Source organism: Amphiura filiformis, chromosome 7, assembly GCF_039555335.1.
Source record: "Amphiura filiformis chromosome 7, Afil_fr2py, whole genome shotgun sequence".
NCBI classification, from domain to species: Eukaryota; Metazoa; Echinodermata; class Ophiuroidea; order Amphilepidida; family Amphiuridae; genus Amphiura; species Amphiura filiformis.
In genome coordinates, this window is record NC_092634.1 from 2,529,490 (window position 1) to 2,556,535 (window position 27,046).

Here is a 27,046-nt window from a genome sequence, read left to right on the forward strand (position 1 = left end):
CAATTAACATCTTCAAAATAATTTTAATATCCCAGGCTTTGACCTATCTACATGAAGGTTACTTACTATTGGTTATGTGCAGGGACAGGCGATTTGCGCGGAAAAAAATAGCAAATTGCGCGGAACTCTTTTTTCAGTGCAAATCATGTATCCCTGCCCGCGCAAATCGCCTGTCCCTGGTTATGTGCCAGCGAGATACAATTATTCTAATTTCAGTAGTCTTGGTGTTTAGTTCATGTGGTATTAGGTCAAATATCAAATACCTCATTGCATAGTGGTCAAATTTTCAAAATGCACCGATTCAATCGTGTTTTGTCTTAAATTACTCCTCTCTACAACCGAAATTGGAAAATAATTTGTTTGAGAAATATTTATAATCTCAGAATCGGATGAAATCATGGGTCAAAGGTTATGCATATACAGTACAATATTTCTATATTGGACTTTGGCTACATTAACTCTCAAGGCCAAGGGGGACAGAACAATACAAATTACACCAAAATTGTAACTTAAGTACATGTTTGACTTTAGATTTCTTCTGTTAAAGGGAGTAATATGACACCAGTTTCGATGAAATCTGACCATTTTTAAAATTTGACCTCTGTGCCAGTCAGTGATGTCAAAAATCCTGAAATGGCAAAAAATATCCTGAAAATGTGCATTGCCTATACATTTGTACAGGATCACCCAAGTAAAATTTCCTGTAATCAGGAAATTTCCTGAAGACTAGCAACACTGAAAAAAGTTTTGACATTTGACATATTTAACTCCTGAACTAAGCACTGTAGAAAAATATGACAATACAATTTTTTATTCCCCGTGATCATTGGTGATAAGAGGAACAATATGAGATACATTACAACATGATGGGACTGTTTTTCAGTTTTGGTCCCACTGTGACCTTCGACCCCTCGTGGATACCACAGGGGGCATAGAAAACAAGACCGTTCTCGAACCACGAGGATCGCCTGCTTTCGCGTCCACCTGCCTTTGCGATTTCTTTTGGTATTTGCCTGTTCAATTTGAGCTTGATTGGACCAATATTGAAATTTGACCTTTGACACCTAAATTTTGGTGGTTCTCAGTTGGGCACAATTACCTGGCTGATGGTGACTGTACCAACAAAGTCTCATGCCCATTTGACAATTTTTACTAACTAGCGGGATACCCGCGCTTCGCGCGGGTCCCCGCTAGATGAGTAAATGGGAGCGATCACTAAAACAGGAGGAATTACTGAAAAGGTAGAATTATGGAAAGGTAAATTTTATTTTTCTAAACCTGTCCCTTCTTGCATTTGCATTTTCTTTTCAGTTTATTCTGCACGGGCCTAGTTTGTTTCCATTAAAACAAAATGCTATTTAGCTTGTGATTTTCCGTTTCCATGTTATTTATCTATCTAGGCCTAACCCCATTCCCATTATTTTCTAAATCTATCCTTTCTTATCGTTTCCCTTTATAGCTTCATTTTTATCAGCTGCTTAGCTTGTGATTTCCCGTTTCCTTCAGTTGTTATTTATTTTTCTTATTTTTCGAGATTAGTTTCTAATTTTAACTTCTTTTTTCCCTTAATTTTCCTGATTAGTTTCTTTCTTTCCCTCTTTAGTTTGCTCCGTGCTTTCATTTAGTTACTGTAATCATATAGGCCTACCCGTAGGCCTACCTTTTTTTGTCTTCTTCTTTTTTTTTTTCTATTCATTTAGCTCCTTTCTTTCTCTTCAGTTTCTTTTGCATAGGTCTATTTTGTTCCCATGCTGCTTAGCTCGTGATTTCGTTTCCATGTTATTCATTTATTGAGCCCCGTTCCCATGCATTATTTTATAAATCTACCATTTCTTTCATTTCTCCTTTTAGTTTTGGCTTTTTTTCTACATTTTGTTCCCATTTTTCATATTTCCTGCTTAGCTTGTGATTTCCTGTTTGAATTTTATCTATTTAATTCTGTTCTCATTATTTTTGTTTTTTACATGAGTTAGTTAGTTATTTATTTATTTATTTATTTATTTATTTATTTATTTATTTATTTATTTATTTATTTATTTATTTATTTATTTATTTATTTATTTATTTATTTATTTATTTATTTTATTTTATTTTATTTTATTTTATTTATTCTTTCATTTTTAGCTTCCTTCTTTCCTCTCGTATCCTCAACCCGACCCATCCATAGGCCTACCTTTTCAGTTTTGTCTTCCTTTCTTTTCTTTTCTATTTCTCTGGCACGGAAACTTGGTCTGTGCATATTATGCACCCGCACGCGCGCGTCACATTGCTCAGTACGCCGACGTACTAACGCCAACCCCTGCTGCCAGTTAGTTACGTGCACGCGCTGGTTTTGACAACAAAAATCCCGGGAAAAACCCGGTTTTAACCATATTTTCACTGATTTTGAGGCCAATTCTTGGTCTTGACCGTTTTCAACCAAATAAAGTGCAATGCGTGCCCCGTATATTCCTCAATCTCCCGTATGAATGTGGCTGTAAAACTAAACGACGATTCATTATAAGCCTAGAATAAATAATAAAATTCACGCGACGTAGCCTTAATCTCTTGGCTGCCAACTTCGGTGCAGTGGCGGAAAATGGGGTGCGTAGCTCTGCGTGAGAGGCTAAAAGCTCGTAAGATCATTCTTAAAGTGCGCGATGTTGTGCATCTAGATAGCCTGAATCATTTCTTGGCCACCTCGCAGTTGGCAGAAAACAGGGCAATGTTGCTCTGCGTATGGTTTTTTAATGGAAATATTATTACGCGGTTCACACTGTCCTTATTACCCACAATGCCACTGCATGCGATTTTGCATAGCAACACGACAGTTTTTTATGTTATTCTCTTAGTTACCATCAATTTTTGCAAAAATGAACCTCGGATGGTTTAATGGCAATATGTACCCGATCAATGTACGAATAAATCAGAGCTGAAAGTGAAATCATCTCTGAGTCTATTCGTGCACAAGATTTAGCGACTTCCTTTTATTTATATAGATTTGACCACAGATGACCCCCAGTGACCCTGAAATGACCTTCCAAAAATTTGGCTCTAAATGTTGACTGTACCCACCAAGTTTCATGCCCATGTGAGTTTTTGGTAATTTGACCTCAGATGACCCCTGGGTGACCTCAAATGACCCTGAAATGACCTTCCAAAATTTGACTCTAAATGTTGACTGTACCCACCAAGTTTCATGCCCATACAACATTTTTTAATAATTTGACCTCAGATGACCCATGGATGACCTTAGATGACCTGAAATGACCTTCCAAAAATTTGGCTCTAGATGTTGACTGAACCCACCAAGTTTCATGCCCATGATACAACAGTTTGTAGTAATTTGACCTCAGGAGACCCCTGGGTGACCTTGGATGACCTCGGAATGACCTTTTGAAAATTTTGCTCTAAAATGTTGACTGTACCCACCAAGTTTCATGCCCATACAAGTTTTTAGTAATTTGACCTCAGATGACCCCTGGGTGACCTGGGATGACCCTGAAATTACCTTTAAAAAATTAGACTATAAGGGACCATTCACAAACACTTGTAAGGGGGGCCTGATGCAAAAAAAAATTCATCACAAAAATTTTTCAGGCCCCCCTTTACAGTCCTCAAAAATTTCAGGGCCCCCCTTTTTGACATGAAAATTATGGGTCAACCCTATAGAAAAGCATATAAACTCAATTTTTCCAGGAAAATTTGTGGTCATTTTTTTCAGGGCCCCCCCTTAGGAGAGTCAAAAATTTTCAGGGCCCCCCTTTTTGCATCAGGCCCCCCTTACAAGTGTTTGTGAATGCACGGTCCCTAAATGTTGACTACCCACCAAGTTTCGTGCCCATACGACAGTTTTTAGTAATTTGACCTCGGATAAACCCTGGATGACCTTGACCCACTAACCAATACAAACTTGTTCTGTCTGGGGTCAAGATGCACCCACCCACCAAGTTTGAAGAACGTGCGACACTTAGTCTCTGAGAAAATAGGTTTTTGCATTTTATGCATAAATTATGCTAATTAGGTACTTAATTACCATATTTTGCGCAGAAAACCGAATCAAGTCGAGATCCTCTGGTCATGCTACCCCCTACCCCTATCATCATCATAGCGCTTAGGGTTCTTACGGATCCCCAGATACAGCTCCACAAGGCGAATTTCTTCAGATTTCCTACCATATTTGTAAAAGCGTTCCGCATAAATTATGTAAATTAACAACTAAATGCGCATACTTTTCGCCAAAAAACTAATCATGTGATTAGCAGGTGTGTATCATTTCTGTCACCAGGTTTTGTTACCCGACAGATCTTGAAGTAGTCTGTCCACAAACGCCGCTATCAATTTACGCTGATTTTCGCATAAATGATGCAAATTAGCTATGTTAATTTGCATATTTTTTACCGAAAACATATGTTACGGAGCAAACTCAGATATCCTTCCTCTCACCTAGTAGCGTCCCGTAGGTCTTACGGTTCCCTAGATACAGCTCCGGACATACACACACATCCACACCCCCCACATCCATCAATCCATCCACACGGACAGACAGAAATAGTGATTACTAAGTCCCATCCTGAAGTTCAGGCGATACAAAAATGGAACCAATCAACTGATGACAGGAGACAAATACACCACTAATCATGCAGTGTAAAGTACTATCTATTGAAAGTAACACTCAAATACTATACTGATTATGCAGTGCATAGTGCTATCTACTGAAGATAACAGATCCACTGATTACAGTGGATAGTGCTATCTACTGAAGATAACAGATCAAATGATTACAGTGCATAGTGCCATCTATTGAAGACAAGAAAATCATTACTGTAGACTCGCACAGCTGATCATACAGTGCATATTAGTGCCATCGACTGAAGATAACTGATTACAGTGCATAGTGCTATCTACTGAAGATAACTGATCTGCTGATTACAGTGTATAGTACTATCTACTGATAATTTAATAACTATCCATTCATGCATCAATGTGCAGTCGCTCTAATTGAATCAATTTCTATGGTTTATCTTGCGTATTGAAGGTCTGAAGTGATTTTAAAAATCACTTCAGACCTTCAATATGCAAGACTGTGAAGTATTGATGTATCTTTCCACATGACCAATGTTCATTGCCTACAGGCCTATACAGTAGCGAGTCATTAAAAAAATAAAAATATTTTTCCAACTGACCAACCCACCGCAAAAGTCCCACTGGAGGGCAAGCAAACATTTTTTCTTGGCCTTATTCAGTGCATAGTGCTATCTACTGAAGATAACAGCTATATCATGTCTCGTCTCAAGTTTGAGAGGTGTTGCAATTAGTGATGGGTCAAGTCCTTAGTTACCTTAATTTGACTGGGCTACCTCTTCCACAAGTTTTCAACACGACACATAAAGTGTCATTCGTATGTAAAGTCCATCTTAGTCCATCTTCAGATCTTTAAAGATAGTCTGATTAATGTCACTTACTACCAAAGGTGATTTAATTCAGCACAACTGATTTTTGCTGAATGCTGCTACGGTACTTTATAGAATTTTGTGACAAATGTGAAGGTTGAATGAACAACAAGAATTATGTGCGCTCCATTCTAAAAGCATGGTTTTTTCCTGTAACGATGGCAGCTCTCATGAAGTACATTGTAGATTGATGTCCCGAGGTGAGTGAGGTCCCTTTTTCAAATCATCATGCCCCTGTGAAACAAGACAATAAGAACATGTTTAAAAAGCTTGAATTAAAAAAACAATTTGATGTATGATCAATATGTTATTTTATGCAATGCACTGATGGATTTGTTGCAAGTGTCAAGTGTTACTGTATTCTGTGCCATGGGTCTAGGCTTTTCCTATACGGTATATTTAAAATGTACTAAGCATTAATTCATTTATGCTCCAAAAGTCAGATTTCTTGAAGGATTTACCCTACTGTTGTAAAAGTTCAAAATCATTTAATGAAAATTTGATGAGGAAATTTGATGTAGGACATGAAGGAAAATTTGTTTGATTGATAATGTCATAAAACAGGTTTGCTTTTTTTGATCAGCTGCATTATTTATTAGCACATCTGGAAAGGTTTTACCAGAAAAATTTTCAAGTTAGTAAATTAGAGAGGAATAAAACTATATTTTTGAACCATGGTGATGCATGGCCATATGTATTTCTAATTTTGAGTATGTAACATATTTTGCCCCCAATTCATGATGCATGATAACAGTTTTGTTGTTGTCATGACTCTACTTACCGAGTACCCAACAACAGATCAATTGTGTCTTCAAAGACCCCAGTAACAGACTCTTCATAGATTTAATCAATCCATTTACATCTCCATACATTGATAAGCTGCATGGTTCAACTGCAAATCAAACATACACAAAAAAAAACATAATTAGCATAATCATTAATCAGTTATAAATATCAAATGAACAAAATTGAACAAAATCACCAAAATACTTAATTTCCTCCCTAATATTTCACCAAGATATAACAATTCAATTTTTTGATTGACAAATATTGAATGTACATACATGTGACATGTATTCTCCATAGCAAATAAGAATTTCATACTTAGGTGACCTGATCGACAGTATCATCCCTCACTTTTTCCTATCAAAATTGAGATTTTGGCATCAGAAGAAAGCTCATATTTTTCTCATAATCCCAGTGAAATTTTAGGCCAGAAATATATTCCGTTTAGATGTTATGAACGGAAAAGTGATAGCCTCATCCCTAATTGTGGTATACTACCAGCTACTACCACACAATGGGCTGTTGTGAAACACATTTTAACTTTTAACATCAAAACGGCTATTGCACTTTGCCTCAAAATTTGAAGTGGCCTCAATGCGAGGTACAAAACACAATATTTACGAAAAAATCTGATCAGTGATCACTTTATACCTTTAATTTAGTTTCAAGGTAAATAGCTAAATTATTTACAAATATCCCCGGTAAAATGTTAAAATCATAGTGTGTAGATAAATTTCAACACCATCAGAAGCTTTGTTCAAAAATCTCAATTTTGTGAAGAAAAATGGGAGACGAGACTGTCAATCGGGCAGGTCTTTTGCTTTGAGGAGAGCTGGCTTTTTGGTGTGAGCTATAAATCACTCTTTTTACTTGCAACCAGGGAGCTGCTTTTCTCAGCTCGTAATGTACTCTTTGCACAGATCTGCCATCATTTTGGAAAAGTGCATAGCAGTTGATGGAAATTGCATCGCATTTTGCGATGCGATACCGTCGAATTCGATCGCTGGCTGTTAATCTTACCTGCCTCTAGTCCGACACGCCGCTAGTCTGACTACACAAATTCCCTTTACTCAAGGGTGTGTCAGTCCGAAAAATGAAAAACACTGCGCTACTTTGAAAAAGCATGCGCTAGTCCCAAAATGAAAACCACTGCAACAGTGAGACACTCCGCTAGTCCGAATCTAAAAACACTTTTTTTTCAGTCCGACACGCCGCTAGTCTGAATCCGAAATACACTGCGCTGGTCCGAATCTGGACAACACTGCGCTAGCCCGAAAATGAAAACCACTACAACAGTGCGACACTCAGCCTCTAAAAACACTTATTTATGTCCGACACGCCGCTAGTCTGAATCCGAAATACACTGCGCTAGTCCGAATATGAAAACACATTGCGCTAATCCAAAACTGAAAAGCACAGCGCTAGTCCAAATCTGAAAAATACTGCACTAGTCCGAATCTGAAAAACACTGCGCTAGTCCGAATATCGGACTAGCATTCGGACTAGCACGGTGTTTCCCAAATCTATGCAGATGCGGACTAGTGCAGTGTTGTTCAAATTCGAACTAGCGCAATGGTTTTCAGTTTCAGACTAGTGCAGTATTTTTTAGATTTGGACTAGCGCAATGTCAGACTGAAGGAGTGTTTTCCAGATTCGGACTAGCGCAGTGGTTTTCAGTTTCTGACTAGCGCAGTGGTTTTCATTTTCGGACTAGAGGCGTGTTGGACTGGCAGAGTGTATATGCTTATCTAGATTCGGACTAGCAGCATTGTCAGAGTAGCGGCATGTCGGACTAACGCCCTGCACCCATGTATTAGCGAAATGATTAATTAGCAAATATTTGAAAGTGTGGAGCATTTTTTATTGCAATGCAAATCCATGTTGTAAATTCAACGCTGGTACCAGAAGGCTTTTGCAAAGTGTACGCGGTGACACGCATAGGCACACACAGCACATACTTTGTGGGTAGAATATCGTTTTGAGATGACAGTGCGATCGGATATCGGCGAAAAGGCAAGACTTATTTGGTTTTTGTACTGCATGAGTCAAAGTTTCAACTTAGGCCCATGAAAATTCATGTCCGTCTGTACATCGCAAAGCACAGTTCACGAGGTGTATGTGCTGCACCCAGCTGTGCAGGTTCCGTGCGCAGGGGGGTGCGGTCGCACCCCAAATGTGCAAAAGTATACAAAAAGTCCCAAAATATGACAATTTATGGCGTGAAGCGTAGCAAAAAAGCGGGTTTTACACTGTTTTGCCCAAAAAGGTCCAAATTTTTGAGGAAAAGTCCACTTTTACAAAATCGCCCCCCCCATGGAAAAAAAAAGGTCCACTTTTTCAAAATCAGCACCCCCAAATAAAATCCCTGCGTGCGGGCCTGCAGCTGTGTATAAACTGTGTAGGCCATTCGGTATTAATGCGATTCTGTTACGAGCTGGTCAGATATCACTGTAATGTATTACAGGCCTACATGAACATCACTACCATGACTACCGGTACCAAACTTTAGGTGAATACATCAAGATTTTGGGACCGTTCCATGGGCGCAGTCGAGTGACACACATTCGATGGCTGTAAACCCTAGCTTCGAATGCGCCACTTTCGTGTGCAAATACAAACAAACTAATTCCAATGAATTCACATGAATTCTACTGCCACTCACTGACTGCACTGCCGATACCAAAAATTTAAAGAAGAAATTTTGTTCCTTTTTTTTCCCTCGCCCAGCCACTAAATCAACTGAAACGAACCTGACAATGATTCATCATAGGCTATTAACTGACACGATGACGATTTACTTCTGCTTCTGAATAGTTTGAAGCTATTACATGTAGGCGAACTCATGTTCGGAATGCTTGCTAGCACTAATAAACATTAATGAACATGGTAAACCATGTAAACAAATACTAAACATGTAAAAAATAATAAGCTTATCGACGTGAGATACTCACCGGCGGCGGCGTTGCATTGGCCGTGACGGTGGAGTTGCCATTCGATATTCATGCATTCTGCAATATTGTCTGCAGTTTTTACAAGGGATATTGGTTTTAAATAATATAAAAAGTTTGAAGTGTCAATTGATCTCGCGCCATCTCCATCTGCTGAGCTGGTGGTGGCTGGTAATTATGGCATCTGTTGCGCGTGCGCGATGACCTTACAGCCGCCATTCCGCCAGCTAGCTCGTCGAACTCCAACGCTTGAGGGCAGTCTAGATCTTTTAACGTCTGTGATGCAACATGCTTGTAGTGCCGGGCGATATATTCAAAAATTGTTTTCACCTATTGCTATGGTACTTTATCCTGTTACATCAACCCTTCCCAGAATCCTTTGCAACATGATGTATCACCTCATTTCATCACAAATGACAATAATGACAGGTTCACTTTGTTTTCATTTTGAGAATAGACCAACTAAACATGGGTCGATAGAGTCATGAAATAAACATAATTGGTAAGATCTGGGTTTACTCTGTTCATTGAGGTACCTTACATCACTAGCAACCCCATGTTGATCTGGATTGCAAATCAGTACAGAAGATTGAAATGGAAGCAATACATTGTGGGTAGTGTTAGATATCTTCTCTGAGATATCACATACAGAATGTAGAAGATTTAATGTTATGAGAACGGTTTTTAACACAAGTCTCCACATACATAAATGACAGCCAGTGAAAAAATTATTCACTGACCATCCAGGATTTGAACCTTGGACCTTCGGATCACCGGACCTATGCTCTACCAACTGAGCTAATGAGTCAGATGGAGAAGAGCAATGATGTTATTATCTATAGGCCTTCAGTTCAATAGATTTAATGTTCTTTGAATATCAAAATAGAAAGTTCACAAGGTCATATTAACTTATGTGCACACCATCAAAACAAGATGTTCAAGGCACAATACAAAAGCAGTTTAAGGTGGTACTACACCCCTTGATAAATTTGTGACTATTTATGCATTTTTCCCCCAAAAAATAAAACACTGGTAACAAAAGGGGCAAGGAATCCAGTTACTACACTGGAATTTCAGTGACTCAAGACAAGTGGTACATTATTTATGATAAGAAAAGAGGTACCGCTAGAATGTGCCTCATTTCTTAACCAGTAGCGTAGCTGCAGGGGGGGGGGGCAATTGCCCCCCTGGCAAAAATTGTCTATTTGGGCCCCCGCCCCTAGGGCAAGGAAAAAGAGGGAGAAAGAGGAAAAAGGGGGGAGAAAGAGGAAAAAAGAGAGGAGAGGGAGAGTAGGGGCAGCCTGGCAAAAATAGTCTATTTGGGCCCCCCCCCCCCCAAGTGCAGGGAGATTTGGTGGATTTGGGCCCCCGCCCCTGGGGCCTACAGGCTTGCCCCTCCTGGAAAAAATCCCAGCTACGCCGCTGTTCTTAACATATATATAATGACCACTTGTTTTGAATCACTGAAATTTCAGTGAAGTAATTGGATTCCTTGCCCCTATAATATATATAATTTTTGTTACAAGTGTGTAGTTGTTTTTTGAGAAAAATGTAAAATTAGTCACAAACTTTATCAGGGGGTATACTTATATACTACCACCTTAAGATAAAACAAAAGTATAAACTTGAAATCCAATACATAAAAGCCAGCACCAAAAATATATTTAGGGCCTAATGTGTATAGCAAGAGTTCAAACCTTCCTTTTTTTTACACATTAAGTGTGTTTTAAGTGCCTTTTTAAAACCATCAACAGTTTTGGCAGAATTGATGTGTTCAGGAATGAGGTCACATTGACATTCGTGGAAGTGAATACCCATTTCCCTTTCCTGCATATATATGATGTTCCAGGTAGTGAAATGGTGATTCTCTTTTCTGTCAGTGGCTAATATTTCCTGCTATAACTAATGCATCCACCTCCATCTGTGGTTTGATCCCAATAACGTTTGACCAACATACGAACACCTCTGAAACAATTTCCATATATGTTTGTTTCATTGTTTCATTGAATGGTACACTTTCAATGCAAATTATTATGCTTTAGTTTCTTTGTTTCTTCTTTGATAAGTTGGGGTGTGCATTTTATGGTGTGTGGGTCAGGTGGGTGTTGTGGTACTTGTTTGTCCAAGTTTGAAGGGATGTGTTTTTTACCTAAACAACCAAAAACACCACCAACCGTTGGCATAGCCAGGGGAGCAGCCTTCCCCCTTTGAAAAGTCTTGCCCCCCCCCCCCCACGGGCCGTCTGATATTTAAGATTTTTTAGCCCATTTTAAACCATTTTCGTCAACGTTTGCCCCTTAAAATTTGTCTTGACCCCCTTTGCAACTTGTCCACCCTCTGAAAAAGTGCTGGCTATGCCACTGCCACCAACAACAAACAAATGAATACACCCACCCAAGCATAAATCCCCAAAGTTTGATCAAGCCTATTTAATTGTGTTGATCTGTTATTGAAATCATTGTTTCTTTGTTTTGATGAAATAACTGTGTGTAGCTTTGTGTACAGGAACATGTGACATCAGCGCCATATCCGTTTCACAAAAAGAAACAATCTGCTAAAAATGTTTTCTCTCCAGTTATCTATTATACATCCCTTTATTTAAAAAATGACATAAATATGCATAATTACAATGAATGGACACTTTCCATATCCGTATTTGAGGTTAGAGTTCCCCTTCCTTTTCCTCTTCAGGTTTTATAGAGGAATTCTAAATATAATCTGACATTTGTATATATTTTTTAAGATTATGCTATTGTCATGTACTTTTTAAGTTTTTTAAAGTGTCAAAGATAAAAATCTATAAATTTCAATGCATGCTACCATACACATCTGAGTCAATGCCAAGGTTAAGGCAGCGTAAAAGAAAAGGGGAAAGGATCTTGTTTTCTACCAAAAATTCATCCAGATCATGGGCAAAAATAGTGTAAAATACCACATTTTTGCACATTGTCCCAAGTCCGTTTTTGGAAGACTTTTACATGAACAGCCAACAAGTTCAGAGCAAAATAAGCTGTATCTTAAATCAATGAAAGGAAGTTTATTACTGAGTCCTATTTGAACTTGCATTCAGTTTTCAGACTTTATTTTGTTTTTAAACTACAACATTAAGTTTTTGCTGTCTGATTTTATATTTTGTTGTCTATTTGTTTGTTTGTTTATTTGTTTATTATTCGGCAAGATCATTAGAATACAAAAGCAAACGGTAGAGACAGAAAAATTCATCACTTGTACACTTTTGTACTGTTTTCCTGACCAGGCCCGTCGGAACCGCTACGGCGGGTACTGCCATGGCCATACCACTTTTCAGCCTAAAAAAAAGTCCATATTTCACCTCAATATATTCTTACCATTGTACTCATAAACATTCAATATTTGTATAATATTGTATAAATATGATAACTTTATAGTCTCGGTGATTTTTGAATGGTTGATTTTACATTTTATTTTATTTTTTGAGTTGTGACTTACGAATTTAGTATCGTAAGTATTGCAATAGAGTCTTAACATGAATTGGTAACACAAATGACCATACGGGTATGTTGATGTTCCCCTGGAAAAATTTCCCTCATTTTTGGATTTCACAGCTCCGAAAGTCACCCCCTAAATTTGACCAAAATAGAGCTCCAAAAGACCCCATTTTGTTTGTTCGCAGCTCCAAAAGACCCCCTTTACCGGTACACTGTCAGCTCCCAAAGACCCACCACATCAAAATTCTGGGGAACATACCCACCAAAAATGTATGATGTGCCCCCCTGTCCTGCCACCATTGAGTATAATAATAACTTGAAATAGAACCTGCTTGCCCCAATGAATGGATACACTATACAGGTACACCATTCAAGCTACCTCTATATTACTCAAGAAAATAAAAAAGGTATCATGAGCAGGGACAGGCGATTTGCGCGGGAAATAATAGCAAATTGCGCGGAACTCTTTTTTCAGTGCAAATCATGTATCCCTGCCCATAGGAAAAAAAAAATAGCCAATTATGTTGAATTGCGCGGAAAAAAAGTTCAGCGCAAATCGCCTGTCCCTGATCATGAGGTAGGCTGAAATGTCATTTAGAATGAGACACACTCAATAAACTTCAAAGGTATTCAACTCTGGGGTAGTCATTACAAAACTTCCCTGTACTACATACATGTACATGCAGTCCTTTACCTTTAAAAATGCTGAGTTATGGAAGATTAAGTTGGGGGAAAAGTCAAGCTGTTAAACTGTATCGTCATTTTCCTCAACACAATATTAAATCTTACATGAAAATATCAAAACCGTGTAACGTAAAAAGGCATATACTCCAGAAACGTTATACCAAAAGGCATTTTGGGAACCTAAAAATCTGGGCCTCTCATTTTGCCTTTCACCACCAGAATACATAATAAATTACTCGCAAAATAGTCACTTTCCATTGAATAATCATAGAGTAAGTGTTATATACCTTATATATAGATTCCTGTCATCTGATTGTTTAAAAGTGGGGGCATTATTTTAACTATACCCTGTATTTGAGAGAATGTCATCAAAATGAACTATGGACCAGTCATGGAAACAAACTATGGACCGGTTACGTCCCGATCAAACTCTACGCGTGTGTGATGGCATAGTGCGCATTATGCACACGGCGTCAATGTGCTGCCTGCCAGTTATGATGACGCGATTGGTAGCTATGAAACTTTCTTTGTGAATTTAACCATGGTCTTTGAGCGATAGGCCTTTTAACCAATCATGACAACAATCTATATTATTCAGTATATAAAACTAATATTGACTGCTTTATTCGGGTCATGGTTAAAATTATAGGCCCGTGTTGATCGCAAAACCATAGCACGGTTTTGAGAACACCTTGGGCCTATAATTGTAACCTTGTCCCTCATGTCAATATTTGTATAATATAACATTGCTTACCTGGATTTGGTGCCTTCTCCGAATCATCCATTATTTGTTGCAGGTGTCAACAATTCAAATAAAAAAACTATTTCCACGTTAGAAGAGGTTTAAATATTTACAAGATGGTTCTAATCTTCCATAAATAAACTTCAGTCTATAGTTTTGATAGTGAAAATGTTTAGTCATGTGTAAACATTTGAATATATCCTATATATATTGTTTGTTGCCGGAATCATGCTCAGGTGACAGCATGACAGCTAAATCGGAAAGCATCACACATAGAACGCACTTCCTGGGAGGATACTGCCTTACCTATTTGCAAAATATGGGTTTATTAGTCCAGTAAACTTTTAGGCTATATATAGTTAGATTTAGACCTTATTGATAGAGATGACATTGTTTAATGATAATTTATAATAAATAAATTAACCATTCCAATTTATTAATTTGAGTAATTTACCATGTTTACAAGAGTTGTATTAAAATAAATTTGAATATAGAATGCTTGTTATTTTTTGGGACGATTCATTATAGCTATATGAAATATATTTCATACTAAATGATGGAATTTCCTGGTTTTCTTTCAGTTTGTACTATTCTATTATATTTAGTCCATTCTGTTCTATTTAGTTCTATTCTGCAAAACGTAATGCATCCCTTCTTTTGCATCTTGAATACTGGTCTAGCCTGTATTCAAGACTTCTGCCATTTTACCCTTCTTCTTTCTTCACTTTTCTAAATCACTTTCACCTGTCTCTGCATTGAGCATGCTGGGTTCATATGTCTAACCATAATTGTAGAAATTTAATAGGGTCTACAAACATCACAGTTTCAATCTCCGAGGAGCCATTCAGAGTTACTATTAAAGAAAACAATGAAAATGGTGCTTGAAGTAGTATTAAAGGAAATACTTGCTAAAGGGTGTTGAAAATAAATGTTTTACTTGCTTAGGGGTGAAAAAAGACCAGTACTTGTTTAGGGTAGGAAATTATGCTTGTTATACGTACTTGTTTAGGGGTGTATTTTTGCAACTCCATAGCCACGCATGATACCCCCTTGTCAATGACTAGTGCCCCCCCCCACAGACTTAAGATGGTTTGGAAACAAGCTCTTCATATATAACAATATATAGCTCAAATTTTGGAAATAGATTTTTTTAAGGATAGACTTTGGTTCTGTTAGGTTCCGATTCAGAATCTGATTCCGGTTCACTAACAGAATCTGTTAGTGCTCCCTTCATACTAAAAATTAAGTAATTCCATAATTAATTACGTAATTAACTATTTGTTATATTATTGAAATGAATAAAATAAATTATGAGCTTAACGCTCCTTAGAATTAGATATATCTTTTCTGCGTACAATGTTAACAAGGAAGACTAAAGTTCTCAATTGCAGATACTGACAAAAGTCTTTACTTTGCTTGTTTTTATTATCACAGGGTGAACCTGCAGAATTTCATCCATTCTCATCAACTCAAGATGAAACATCACACCTTTCACACTTGGCTGAGTCAGTGGAGACTAGCAAATGCAGCCAGATTGTGCCAGAGACTATGGTCAGAGAGATGTGTAAAGAAAGCTATTAGGAAGTGGAGGTTGTGTGTCCATATTCACAGGTTGGAGGTGGCATGTGTACAGTATCAGACCATCAGAGAACAGGGCCTTGTGCAAGGTGGGCATACATTTACAAGTTTTGAGTACTTTACCAGAGGTCCATTTCACTAAACTTTTAACCCTTCGTAACTCGGGTAACTGTTAGTAAAGTTACAAATACCCAATACTAGATGTAACTTTATGAAGGGTTCCTGTAGCAAATCCCCATTACTTTCGAAGGGTACCATTCGTAAGTATGTTTAGTGAAATGGAACTTACGACTCGTCATAAGTTACAAATGATTTTGAGACTTACAAAGCATCGTAAAGTTTAGTGAAATGGACCCCTGATTCCTATTTCTGCCATACCCCAGAGGTACACTGTTGCCCATCAGCTACTTTGTGGCTAATCTATTGTACCAGTGCAGTACCAATACAGTACCAGTGTGTGTGTACTCTGGAGTACCCACACAGGTACTGTAGAGTACCAATAAAGTAGCTGGGCAGCCGCCGCCGTGTACCTCTGTGGGCAGCATCAGTAGGAATCTGGCAGTGTATATGTTGTGATCAAGAAAAATCAATTTGTCAAGTATACATACCATCATGATTTCCACATACTGCTTACTATAAGCTGTTCCTATAAACCTCAAATCAAGATCAGAGACATTTGGAACACCAGGTCACATGTACCAAATGCAGTTAAGCCACTGCCCCATGTCATTACTCCTGCACAAACTACTGGATGAGCGACCAGAAAAATGGGTACCACTGTGTCAACAAAATGGTGGACAAGAAATATCATGAATATGTACCCTTATGGGCAAAACTACAGCTTATTAAGCCAATGTCATCATGGAGTCATTGGGTAAAATATTTTCCTAACAAATTGAACCTTACCTCAGCTATTTAGCGCTTCACAATATGACAATAGTGGAAAAAAACAATGCAAATGTTCATCAATTTTTCGGCACTTTAAATTTTGAAAAATTCCAGTAAACATTAATCTCTTACATTACCCCATGCTTCATCATGTCTTATGTGCAGATATTTGTGAAGGCTAAACAGTTATGTTTTTGTTAGCGGTGATGACTTGGAATTGTATAAAATGATGACCCGGCAAAATAAACTGGTCACAATGGTAATTTTGTTCCAGCTGATTGTTTGAAACCAACAAACAGTCTACAGATTTGACAGGCTCGGCTATTTATGAATGTCTTTAGAAAACTTTGATTTAAAATGGTCTTTATAAGCCACAAAGTGCCTTACACAATTAAAACAGCATCCACAAAATGCGAATAAAGTCGGAAGTTGAGAGTTTCGAGATATTCCAACTGTTGAGTTCTTTGTTTGAAGACACCTGTATTGGTAGCGGAACCTGTATGTCCTTTGTGAATGGGAACAGAATTGAATACAGAGTACATCACATTCTGTCCCCATTCATAAAGGACATACCACTGACTATACAGGTGTCTTCAAACAAAGAACATTAACTCAACAATTGGAATGTCTCAAAACTCCCAACTTTGGACATTATTATGTTTTCAGAATCTTGCTTCCTATACCTCTCCACACAGTTTAAAACGTCAAAAAAATAGCATATTGGATGCATTTCGAATCCAATTTTAGCGCCACCTGGATCCCAATCCCCGTGATTTTTAAAATCGCTGATTTTGCCGCCAATTTTAACGTATTGTAAATTGACCGATCGTATGTGATCAAGAGATAACACAAACGCACTGTATGAGACTATTCATTCATGAACTCGATTTTGTTTATTTTGCTGTCAAACCGGGAGAATTTGATTTTCTACGGACGCGGAAAGAGATGTTTAATTTCATGATTCTAGGCTTGAAAGTCAACAATGTGGGGTACTAAATGCATGTTTCAGCTGCTTAGAAATGAAGAAATTAATGTGGTTTGTTGAAATATCTTTGGAAAGTACAAAAACTAGTAAAACCGGTGCTAAACCACTACGTAAAAGCTGCAGAATTCGGCAATCTCGCACAATCGGACATCAAAAATTATCAAATTTTCTGACCAAACCAGAGAGGATTTATACCTGCCAAATGCCAATTATCACTTTTTGAACTAATTTGAGACTCTGCAAGGTGTGAATGATGTTAGCACAGACAAGGTAGGGTTTTAGATAAGCTTATGAAATCGGCAAATATAGTCCACCCAACTGCACTGTTGCCTTGGCTCTTGCACTGGCTGCAGGCTTGCACTCTGATTTTGTAGCTTAAGTTACGCTTTACTGTATCAGTTTATTTCCTATCAAATATCATTATAAACACTTTATTACTTCATATTTTTAACCCTCATAATTCAATTATATCATTTCAAGCAACTTACGAAGCGACTCAGAACGAGTACGTAACTTCATGAGACAGGGATTTTTCCCATTTCTTTCCCTCTAGTGTTGGTAGGCAATCTCTGGGAAGTGCAGATTAGTAAATAATTTTAGTGAAAGGTATTTTACAATACATTCTAAAGTTACGATGGATTTTGAGACGTACGAAGCGCTACGAATCGTCATAAATTTTGGTGAAATGAATCCCCATTAATTTAAATGTTACGGAAACTTATGGAATTCGGAAGTAGGGCTGGCCAAAAAAGTCCGAAGTAGGCGGAAAAAAAAAAAAAATTTTTTTTTTTTTTTTTTTGCTCTAGGCATGTAAGATCAGTCGATTTTGACCTCCCCACAAAAAAAAAAAAAAATCACGAAAAATTCAAAAAAAAATCGAATTTTGTCTTTTAATTTAAGATTCTGAAAACATAATAATGACAAAATTGAATGGTTTATTTCACCCAATGAAAAATTAATTGGTCTCGATATGAGTTTTAAAATATTGGACTCGACTCACGCCTCGGGTCAATATTTTAAAACTCATAGCTCATTCAATAAATTTGTGCATTGGGTTCAAACCATCCAATTTTATATCATACATGGATCGAATCCATGGGTTCCTGAGGGCCGATGACACACATTCGATGGGTGTACTTTGGAGATTACATTCGTGGGAGCAGGTTGCATATGTTTAATGCTTGGTTGAACTCACTTTATGATAATATATTTTAATATTCATGAAATTCCCATCATGCAGCTTCCTTCAAAACTTGGATAGAAGCCACTCGCAAAGAAAGACATACACATGAGAGGGTGGAGTCTGCCAAGTGTCTGATTCAACGCAACCAGCTACATAGAATCCTGTTGTCATGGAGACTCATCACCATGGAAATGAAGAGTATTTCACCAATGGTGCAAAGAAGAAATCACAAGATGATGACTGGGTAGGTTTACTATTCTGGTTGCATTTGTATCACCTTGCACCAGAGAAGTTATCTGACCCTTCCCATAATGCATTTCTTCCTGTACATTTTTCTGTACTGATTTGCTATCTAGTGCAGCTTAAGTCGTAAGTGACAAAAAGTACCTCGCTGAACAAGCACATCCAGATCTTGCAAAATATGTTAATTTCCTGACTGTCGACCCATGTTTAACCAATCTACTCTCAAAATGAAAACAGGGAACCTGTACAAAGTAATAGAAGTGTCATTTGATGAAATGAGGGGATATATCATGTTGCAAAGGATTCTGGGAATGGTAAGGTATCTTCTCTGAACATGCAAAGTAGTGGCAAGGTTATTTGCGCATGAAAGGTAATCTTTGCAGAATAATATAAAAATGTTAGCAATACAGGGATGTTACGGTACTTGTATTTATGTAGAAGCCTTTCATTGTCTCTTTATATCAAGAAATAAACTCAAGTGGACCATGATATGAGCACATTTTAGGAAGTATTTCTAGATGGCTGATTGGCTGTCAAATTCATATATTGGTTGTAATAACCACACACAAACATGGCAGAATTTATCAACTTTATTACCAGGAATATGCAATCATGAATCATCTCATGGAATTGAGTCTAAACCTGAAATTTATACTAGATTGCTGAGCGATTGCAATGCATAGCTTTTGAACAGCGATGGGCAATCGCCAAATTTTGCAATGCATTGCTTGTCACTTTATATAATTTTTACGGTGATAGCGATTGCAGATGACAATTAAAATATTCAAAAAGCCGCAAAATAGATTTTTCGAACATCAATATAAATTATTGCTTTTAATTCATATCCCAAAGTTAATGATCAAGAAAGTTAAATTGGCAAAATAATAGATCAAGTTAGTATAGGAAATGATTGGTTGATGCATTCATGTGACAAGCAACATAGCTCGGGATTTGAGGATTTTTTCAACTTTTTTTTCAAGTTTTTGCCTCGGCGATTTGTATCTACTGATTGGATCAGTGCTATGAAAATGGAAGTACACGCTGACCATGTGTGAGAATCGCTTTTCTGCAAAAAGTAGTTATAAATTCAGCTTAATTCTTTGCTATGGGCATTTTGCTATCCTGATAAAAGTAGCTTCTTTTGTTTTCCAAATGTCCACAACAATGAATTTTAAATGATGTGGCTATGTAAATAAACATAATTTTTCACCAGGATCGCCATCGCAAATAATAAAGGAGACAAGTAGAAAAAGTGATCCCGCCTGAGAATAGAACCCAGGACCTCAGGTTTACGAGACCTGTGCCTTAACCACTGGTCCACGGGAGCTTCATGATTAGGCTGGTTGAAATTCAAACCCATAAGCGGTCACTTAAACTTTTGCCATCCTCCCTGTGAGGAAATGTGGCTATGTATTGTTCATTAAACAATATATAAATCACATCTGTCTTTGATGATACAAGACAATACAAATTAACTTTGATTCAAAGAAAGATTTTTTGACGTAAAACAAGTTACAATAGTGATTTCCAAGATTCTTTCACATGCGTCATATGGTTATTTTGAGTGCTGGGTATATTGACAAATTGTCTGTGGTAAAAAAATATTTCTGGGAAGTGTTTGTGTGGCTTATACAATTCTGCCAGATACTTCCATTGCAATCCTTTTATTTTTAGATTGTGCACTTTTGAGTGCCCAGTACTGATTGGCTGTATACTTTGAGTGCCTATTGCTGATTGGCTGTATACTTTGAGTGCATATTGCTGATTGGCTGTATACTTTGAGTGCATATTGCTGATTGGCTGTGTACTTTGAGTGCATATTGCTGATTGGCTGTATACTTTGAGTGCCTATTGCTGATTGGCTGTATACTTTGAGTGCATATTGCTGATTGGCTGTGTACTTTGAGTGCCTATTGCTGATTGGCTGTATACTTTGAGTGCCTATTGCTGATTGGCTGTATACTTTGAGTGCATATTGCTGATTGGCTGTGTACTTTGAGTGCCTATTGCTGATTGGCTATATACTTTGAGTACCTATTGCTGATTGGCTGTGTACTTTGAGTGCCTATTGCTGATTGGCTGTATACTTTGAGTGCCTATTGCTGATTGGCTGTATACTTTGAGTGCCTATTGCTGATTGGCTGTGTACTTTGAGAGCCTAGTGCTAATTGGCTGTATACTTTGAGTGCCGATTGCTGATTGGCTGTGTACTTTGAGTGCCTAGTGCTGATTGGCTGCTCACATGATATGCTGGTAGCCCCTTCCAGTTTGTAAATGCTGATGTCAAGTGTATATTACACCCAGAAAAAGTCCTGCTTCCAGGTTTTAAACATTTTATTTTTACATTTTCTAGCATAAAAAGTGAACTGATGTGGAAAGATGAAATTCTTCAAGTTCCTAGTATCAAGTAGCAAGTTCTGATTTTCAACCAATAAAATGATCGGTACTTGAATTGGGCTTCAAATAAAGAAGATAGTTTGCTTATCCTCCACAACTTTTTCAAAATTGGGTCGGTCGCTCTGGATTATTGTTTTTTGTTTTAATTATTTTTCCCAAAATATGACTATATGCCTTTAATTAGCTTAATAACTAGCCCAAATAGTTGTGAATTTGGATATTTCTCTACTGTATACCACTTCAATCGTGTTTTTAAACAGAAGTGTGTAGAAACTGTAAAAAAAAAACTTTTCAGGATGTCAAAAATGTTGAAAGAAAAAAACAATTTTCTGGAATTTCCAAAATTAAGAGTCGGTATGCATTTGCACAGTAAACCCTCTTTATGTATTTTTAGCATAAATATTATGTATGTAGGAGATAAAGTAAACATCATGGCTTGCCCTATCTGCAATAGCTGCCTGGTGTCATACATTTAGATGTGTATAATATGGAATGCAGAAATTGTCCAACTGTCTATGGGGCAGCTATTGCAGATAGGGCCTTCTTTCCCTAAACCCTCTTTATGTATTTTTAAGCATACAATATTATGTATGTGGATAAAGTAGACATCAGGGGTTTAGGATCAAGAAAGCCCTATCTGCAATAGCTGTATGCCAGGTGTCATACTTTTAGATGTGTGCAATAGAATACAGTATCCAAGAAATTATGATTTAGATGGCATTATGAGACTCTGGCAAACTGACATGTGACACAAGCTGGTCCATGGGGACCGAATGCGGCAAATTTGAAATTGAGATAAAGGCAAAAATATGGAGTAAAAAACCAAGAAAATACATAAGAAAATATACATCGCAAAACCTAAGAACTGTAGAATCAAGTATGCTAGACCTTTGGTGTTTTCAGTAAATGATTGCCTAATATTTGTAGAAGGTAATAATTATAGTAACTCAATTTTCAAAAATGCCTCCTTTGGCCTCCATGAAGCAGATTGTTTCACATTATAATTGATAACTTAATATTTGGAAAAGTTTTATAGACAGAATGTTTTCATCTTCAGGGGACCTTGAATACATGAATATACAGTATTACATACATTCAAAATCATATATGATGTTTCCATGGCAACGGTACAGGTCTTAATACGAGCTGGAGTTGGGCCCTTCTTCCACTAATATACTGCAAGTACGAGTTCCGTAAGCAGATGTGTTATAAATAGCTACAGAAATTTGGAAATTATCCATTAACTGCACAAGTAGTAGCATGTAATATGTTAAGCAAGAAAGTTTATTGTAGTGAAAAGCAGATTTCATGGATGAACAAAATTCCTCTTTTTATCCCAATTTGTGGAAGAAAGTTCCAACTCCATGGAATTAGGCCTTACTTCCATGAAAACCATGATTAAGTGTATGTGGAAGACTATTTAAAGAGTGGATTTGGGCTCATCTTTCACACACAAGGAAGAACAGTCTGCTGGCAATTTTTGTAAAAAAATGGGAGTTGGGCCCTTCTTCCAATCAGGTATACAATTGTATATTCTCTCTTTCTCTTTCTATAGGTGCTGCTGTTATCTTGATGTGGGATGAGAGTCCGTCATATAATTTAATAGTCATTGAAAAAATATGATGAAAGTAAAGTGAATTGATTTGATTCACTTTACATGTAGGAGACAATTTTCTGTGAAAAATCCTTGAACAATCTGTGTTAGATAACAGATTTTGCATGGATTTGTCAAATAATCACAGATTTTTGTCTCCTTGTAATTCTTGACATGATTAAATCAAGTTCTAGTTGTAGTATAATATTATGATTGATGCAGTCATTGATGTAAATCTTTAATTTTTACATTGCCAGTGTATTTGATGCATGGAGGGATGTAGTGAGAAGGAGACGCTTGTGTAGTCATCATCAGTTGCAGCTCAAACACAGACAAATCATGAGGGCATTTGTGTGCTGGAGGTTAGTTATAATATAAGACACTGAAGATTTGGCTAATGGGCTCCCTTGACAAAACTGGAATTTTAGGTACTAACAAAAAGTGCCATCATGGAAAAATCAACAAATAAGGGCAGGGACCCTTAACTCAAGTCAGAGGGGCGCTTGACCTAGTGTTTGCACTTGAATATTGAGATAATTAAAGCTAACAACACACAAGAGGAATGGTAGAGATGGATGTTGGCTTTCCAAAAAATTGTGAAATCCGTAGAAATGGATAACTTTGGCAATCTATTATATATGTGAGATGTACGATTTACAATGTTTTGAAAATAACTTTAAAAGGTGTACTTTTAAGAGACACATGAATTGCTGAACATTAATGGCAAGTTTATAATCTATGCCCAAAACAATTCCACCTACTCAACATTTTCCTGATTTCAATTTTTGATAATTTTGTGATTGACATGCGTCACTACATGTATGTAATGCACCGGACGATATATATTGACCTTAACTCAAGAACCACAAGACCTATTGAAATATAAATGCAGCTATTGGATTCCTTGACTCATTTTTTATACAATCAATGTATTAGGACACTGCAGTTTTTTAATTAATGCTAAAACTGGACAAATATGGCCCCTGCCATCCAACTCACCTTAATTCTTGTTGGGATTTTCAGAGGAGGGAGCTCTCTATTAATTTTGTACATTTGAAATTGGCTAAGTTATCCAATACTCAAAATAAATAAGATCCATCATGTACCATTTTCTATACAAGACTTGGAAAAAAATTGATATCAATGCAAGAAAATGGAAATGGACAACACACTTTTCTTTTAGCATCAGTTTATGTTGCTGACTGAAATTGGTTGTGAAGTACTGGAGATATGAGTGAAAAACATGGGAAATTAAAATGGCACTTTTGTAGATCTATATTCATTGTTTAAGCAGGGAAATCGTATCTATTAATATGCAACAATTTGTTAAGGGGGTACTACACCCCTTGATAAATTTTGTGACTTATTTTTTCATTGTTTTCAAAAAATAACTACACACTGGTAACAAAAGTTATGTATATTATAGGGGCAAGGAATCCAACTACATGTACATGTAGGTACATTTTAGCGGTACCTCTTTTCTTATCATAAGTAACATAACGCTTGTCTTGAGTCACTAAAATTCCAGTATAGTAACTGGATTCCTTGCCACTATAATATACATAACTTTTGTTACCAGTATGTCATTATTTTATGACAAAAATACAAAAATAGTCACAAATGTATTAAGGGGTGTAGTACCCCCTTAAGCACAAAGATATGTGTAGTGTTCATTGAGCTATCCAATAGCAAGTTGCCTTTTTGTGCATTTTCCCTATGACCATTACATCGGAGCAGATCATAATTGAAAAATCTTAAAAATGATTATTTTTTACCACATTTCTCTCATTACAGAGAGCAATCACGACAAGCACACAAATACCAAGTAGCCCACACCCTTCTCATACAACAGAAGCTTCGCAGACACTTGCTGGCATGGAAGGAAGTAACCAGGAGGAAGTCTACTGTCCAGATGTACCAAGGAAGATGTGAGAGACGTCTGATGGAGAGGACATTCATGGTGTGGGTAGATGGATATGAGGAGAGACAACTGCAGCAAGAGATATGCAGAGCTGATGAGGTAAGTGGCATCCAGTGGCTCAGTTGATAGCAGGCTGTATTTGTCTTTTTTTACATTTTTTGCTATAGGGCGGCATATCTAGGCGTTAACAGCTGAAATCTAGGAGATAACGCTGAAGTAACTTCGGCCTGGCACAAGTGACCTGGTGAACGAAGGGGGTCGCCGTGGATAGCTGGTCGGGGAATTTTTGCAGAACAGTCAAGTGTAGCCAACAATCGGGCTTATTACCCTGATCGGAACCGACTATAATAAGGTCTTTTTGTCGTGGGTCATCTGCCCCGCCATTACCAGATGAGCCATGGGGAGAGTGGAATCTTTTTTTTTTTGTCCTACGGGGAATTGAACCCGGGATCTCTTGCACCAAAGGCAAAGACCTTAATCAGTGTGCCACGCTGCTCCCTGCTTCTTTGTGTGTGTCAACAAAGTCATGTGGGAGAGATGGCTGAGTGGCACCCAGTATTTCTACCGAAAGTCAGGGGGGGGAATACTTATTATTATGTGGAACAATTATAACCCAATTGTTTTCCTAACTATTGGTGTCCTTGGGACAGGAAATTATCAATAAATCATGAGGAAAATTAAATCTGCAAATGTTCAGAGTACTACTTCATCCACCTGCAAAAGATTATAAACAAATTAAATTGAATTGGTTGACTGCACATAGTCAAAACAGACTTATAAGTTGACATATTGTTGGGTATATTAAAAGGCATGAATCAACTTTATAGACCAATATATTAATAATGGCATAGACAATGGGGGGGGGGGTCAGGTGAGATGCTGACCTGAGATGAATAAACCTAAAGGTATATTCGTCTCAGAGGCTGACTATCCCTGATTAGCCCTTTTTTTAACAGTTTTTGTCACATTCCTCCTTCAAAGTTGCCTTCCCCCTTTGCATCCATTTTGAAAATTCCTGGCTATACCACTGCATATATTAAGGTTGGTCTGAAATCGTCTATATGGTCAATGGCGGTAAATCTTGCCAATCTCATTGCTATAAGATGTGCGCATTTTTGCCTTGTGCGGTCACCCGACGCAAAACGCAACAAGCCTGACTGCGTTTACAAATACTTAAATCAAAGCTGCATACTTTGGTAAATGTAATACATGTTTTCATGATAAGTATACAGGGTTATTTAAAATGAACTGTACCCAACTTTACCCATTTTTTATATATATTCGCGGAGATTGTACATATCCAAAAACTACCATAGAAAGCAGTGATAAGTGTTCTGTAGTAGAAATTTTGAATTTTGATAATAAGTGGTTTTAGTCCGAAGATATCGCATTTTCAATTCATCATCCCATTTTTAGACCAACACATGTTAGAGAATAAACTTAGTCCCATTCTCTACCGCAGTAACGAAATTGGTGTGTTTTATGAAAATTTACTTTCCTTCAAAACCATTTGAGGTAAAGACATGATTTTTTCACCAATAATAGGAAACATACTATCCTGTTACAGCTTACAAACACAGTTCATTTTAAATCACCCTGTAAGGCTTGGTTTATACAGGGGTGTGAGAGGCCAGATATTTATGTTCCCAGATGTTTTTTTTTCCAACTTCCAGATATTTTTCTACACTTGTTGTGTACATAAGTATGTATGGTTTAAATAATTTCAGATTTTTTTAGCTACTACTCTCAGGCCTAGGTTTATATGGACCAGTTATTACCAGCAGATTGTAAATAATCAAGTACCAAATTATCAATTGTGTAATGAATGGCAGGACTTTATTTTTAAGAAATAAAGGCTAATGCATTATCCTTTACACACAAATAATGTGTCCGAGGCAGTGCGCCTCACCCATTATTTAAACATTTTTACTGTAATAAATTGCAGGACTTTATTTTATACAATAACTGTACAACACATCTGTCAACATGTAAGTTTTTTTATTGAACTAATTAAAGGTTCTAACTATAAGAATAAAAAACATTTACATTAGGCTAGATACATTGAGATTAAAATATTTAGTTTCAGTTAGAGAATAAATGATAGATTTTGTCTTTTGCCTATCAATATCGTGTCATAATGGATGGGCTGGCCAATATTTTGAGTAGTGGATGCCGGCGCAGCCGGTATCCACTACGAT

General features: G+C 37.2%; 2 protein-coding genes across 2 annotated transcripts in view; one reads left to right on the forward strand and one right to left on the reverse strand.

The window, feature by feature from the left end:
• LOC140156560 (uncharacterized) overlaps positions 1-14,177 on the reverse strand; it is a 35,675-nt gene extending 21,498 nt beyond the window's left edge. The window contains exon 1 of the mRNA XM_072179499.1: positions 14,072-14,177. Within this exon, the coding sequence (XP_072035600.1) occupies positions 14,072-14,102 (31 nt within the window). The 5' untranslated portion in view covers positions 14,103-14,177. The remainder of the gene's footprint in view (positions 1-14,071) is intronic.
• Positions 14,178-15,492: 1,315 nt separating this feature from the next.
• LOC140156561 (uncharacterized) overlaps positions 15,493-27,046 on the forward strand; it is a 155,408-nt gene continuing 143,854 nt past the window's right edge. The window contains exons 1-4 of the mRNA XM_072179500.1: positions 15,493-15,726; positions 18,751-18,937; positions 23,185-23,289; positions 24,722-24,947. Of these exons, the coding sequence (XP_072035601.1) occupies positions 15,534-15,726; positions 18,751-18,937; positions 23,185-23,289; positions 24,722-24,947 (711 nt within the window). The 5' untranslated portion in view covers positions 15,493-15,533. The remainder of the gene's footprint in view (positions 15,727-18,750; positions 18,938-23,184; positions 23,290-24,721; positions 24,948-27,046) is intronic.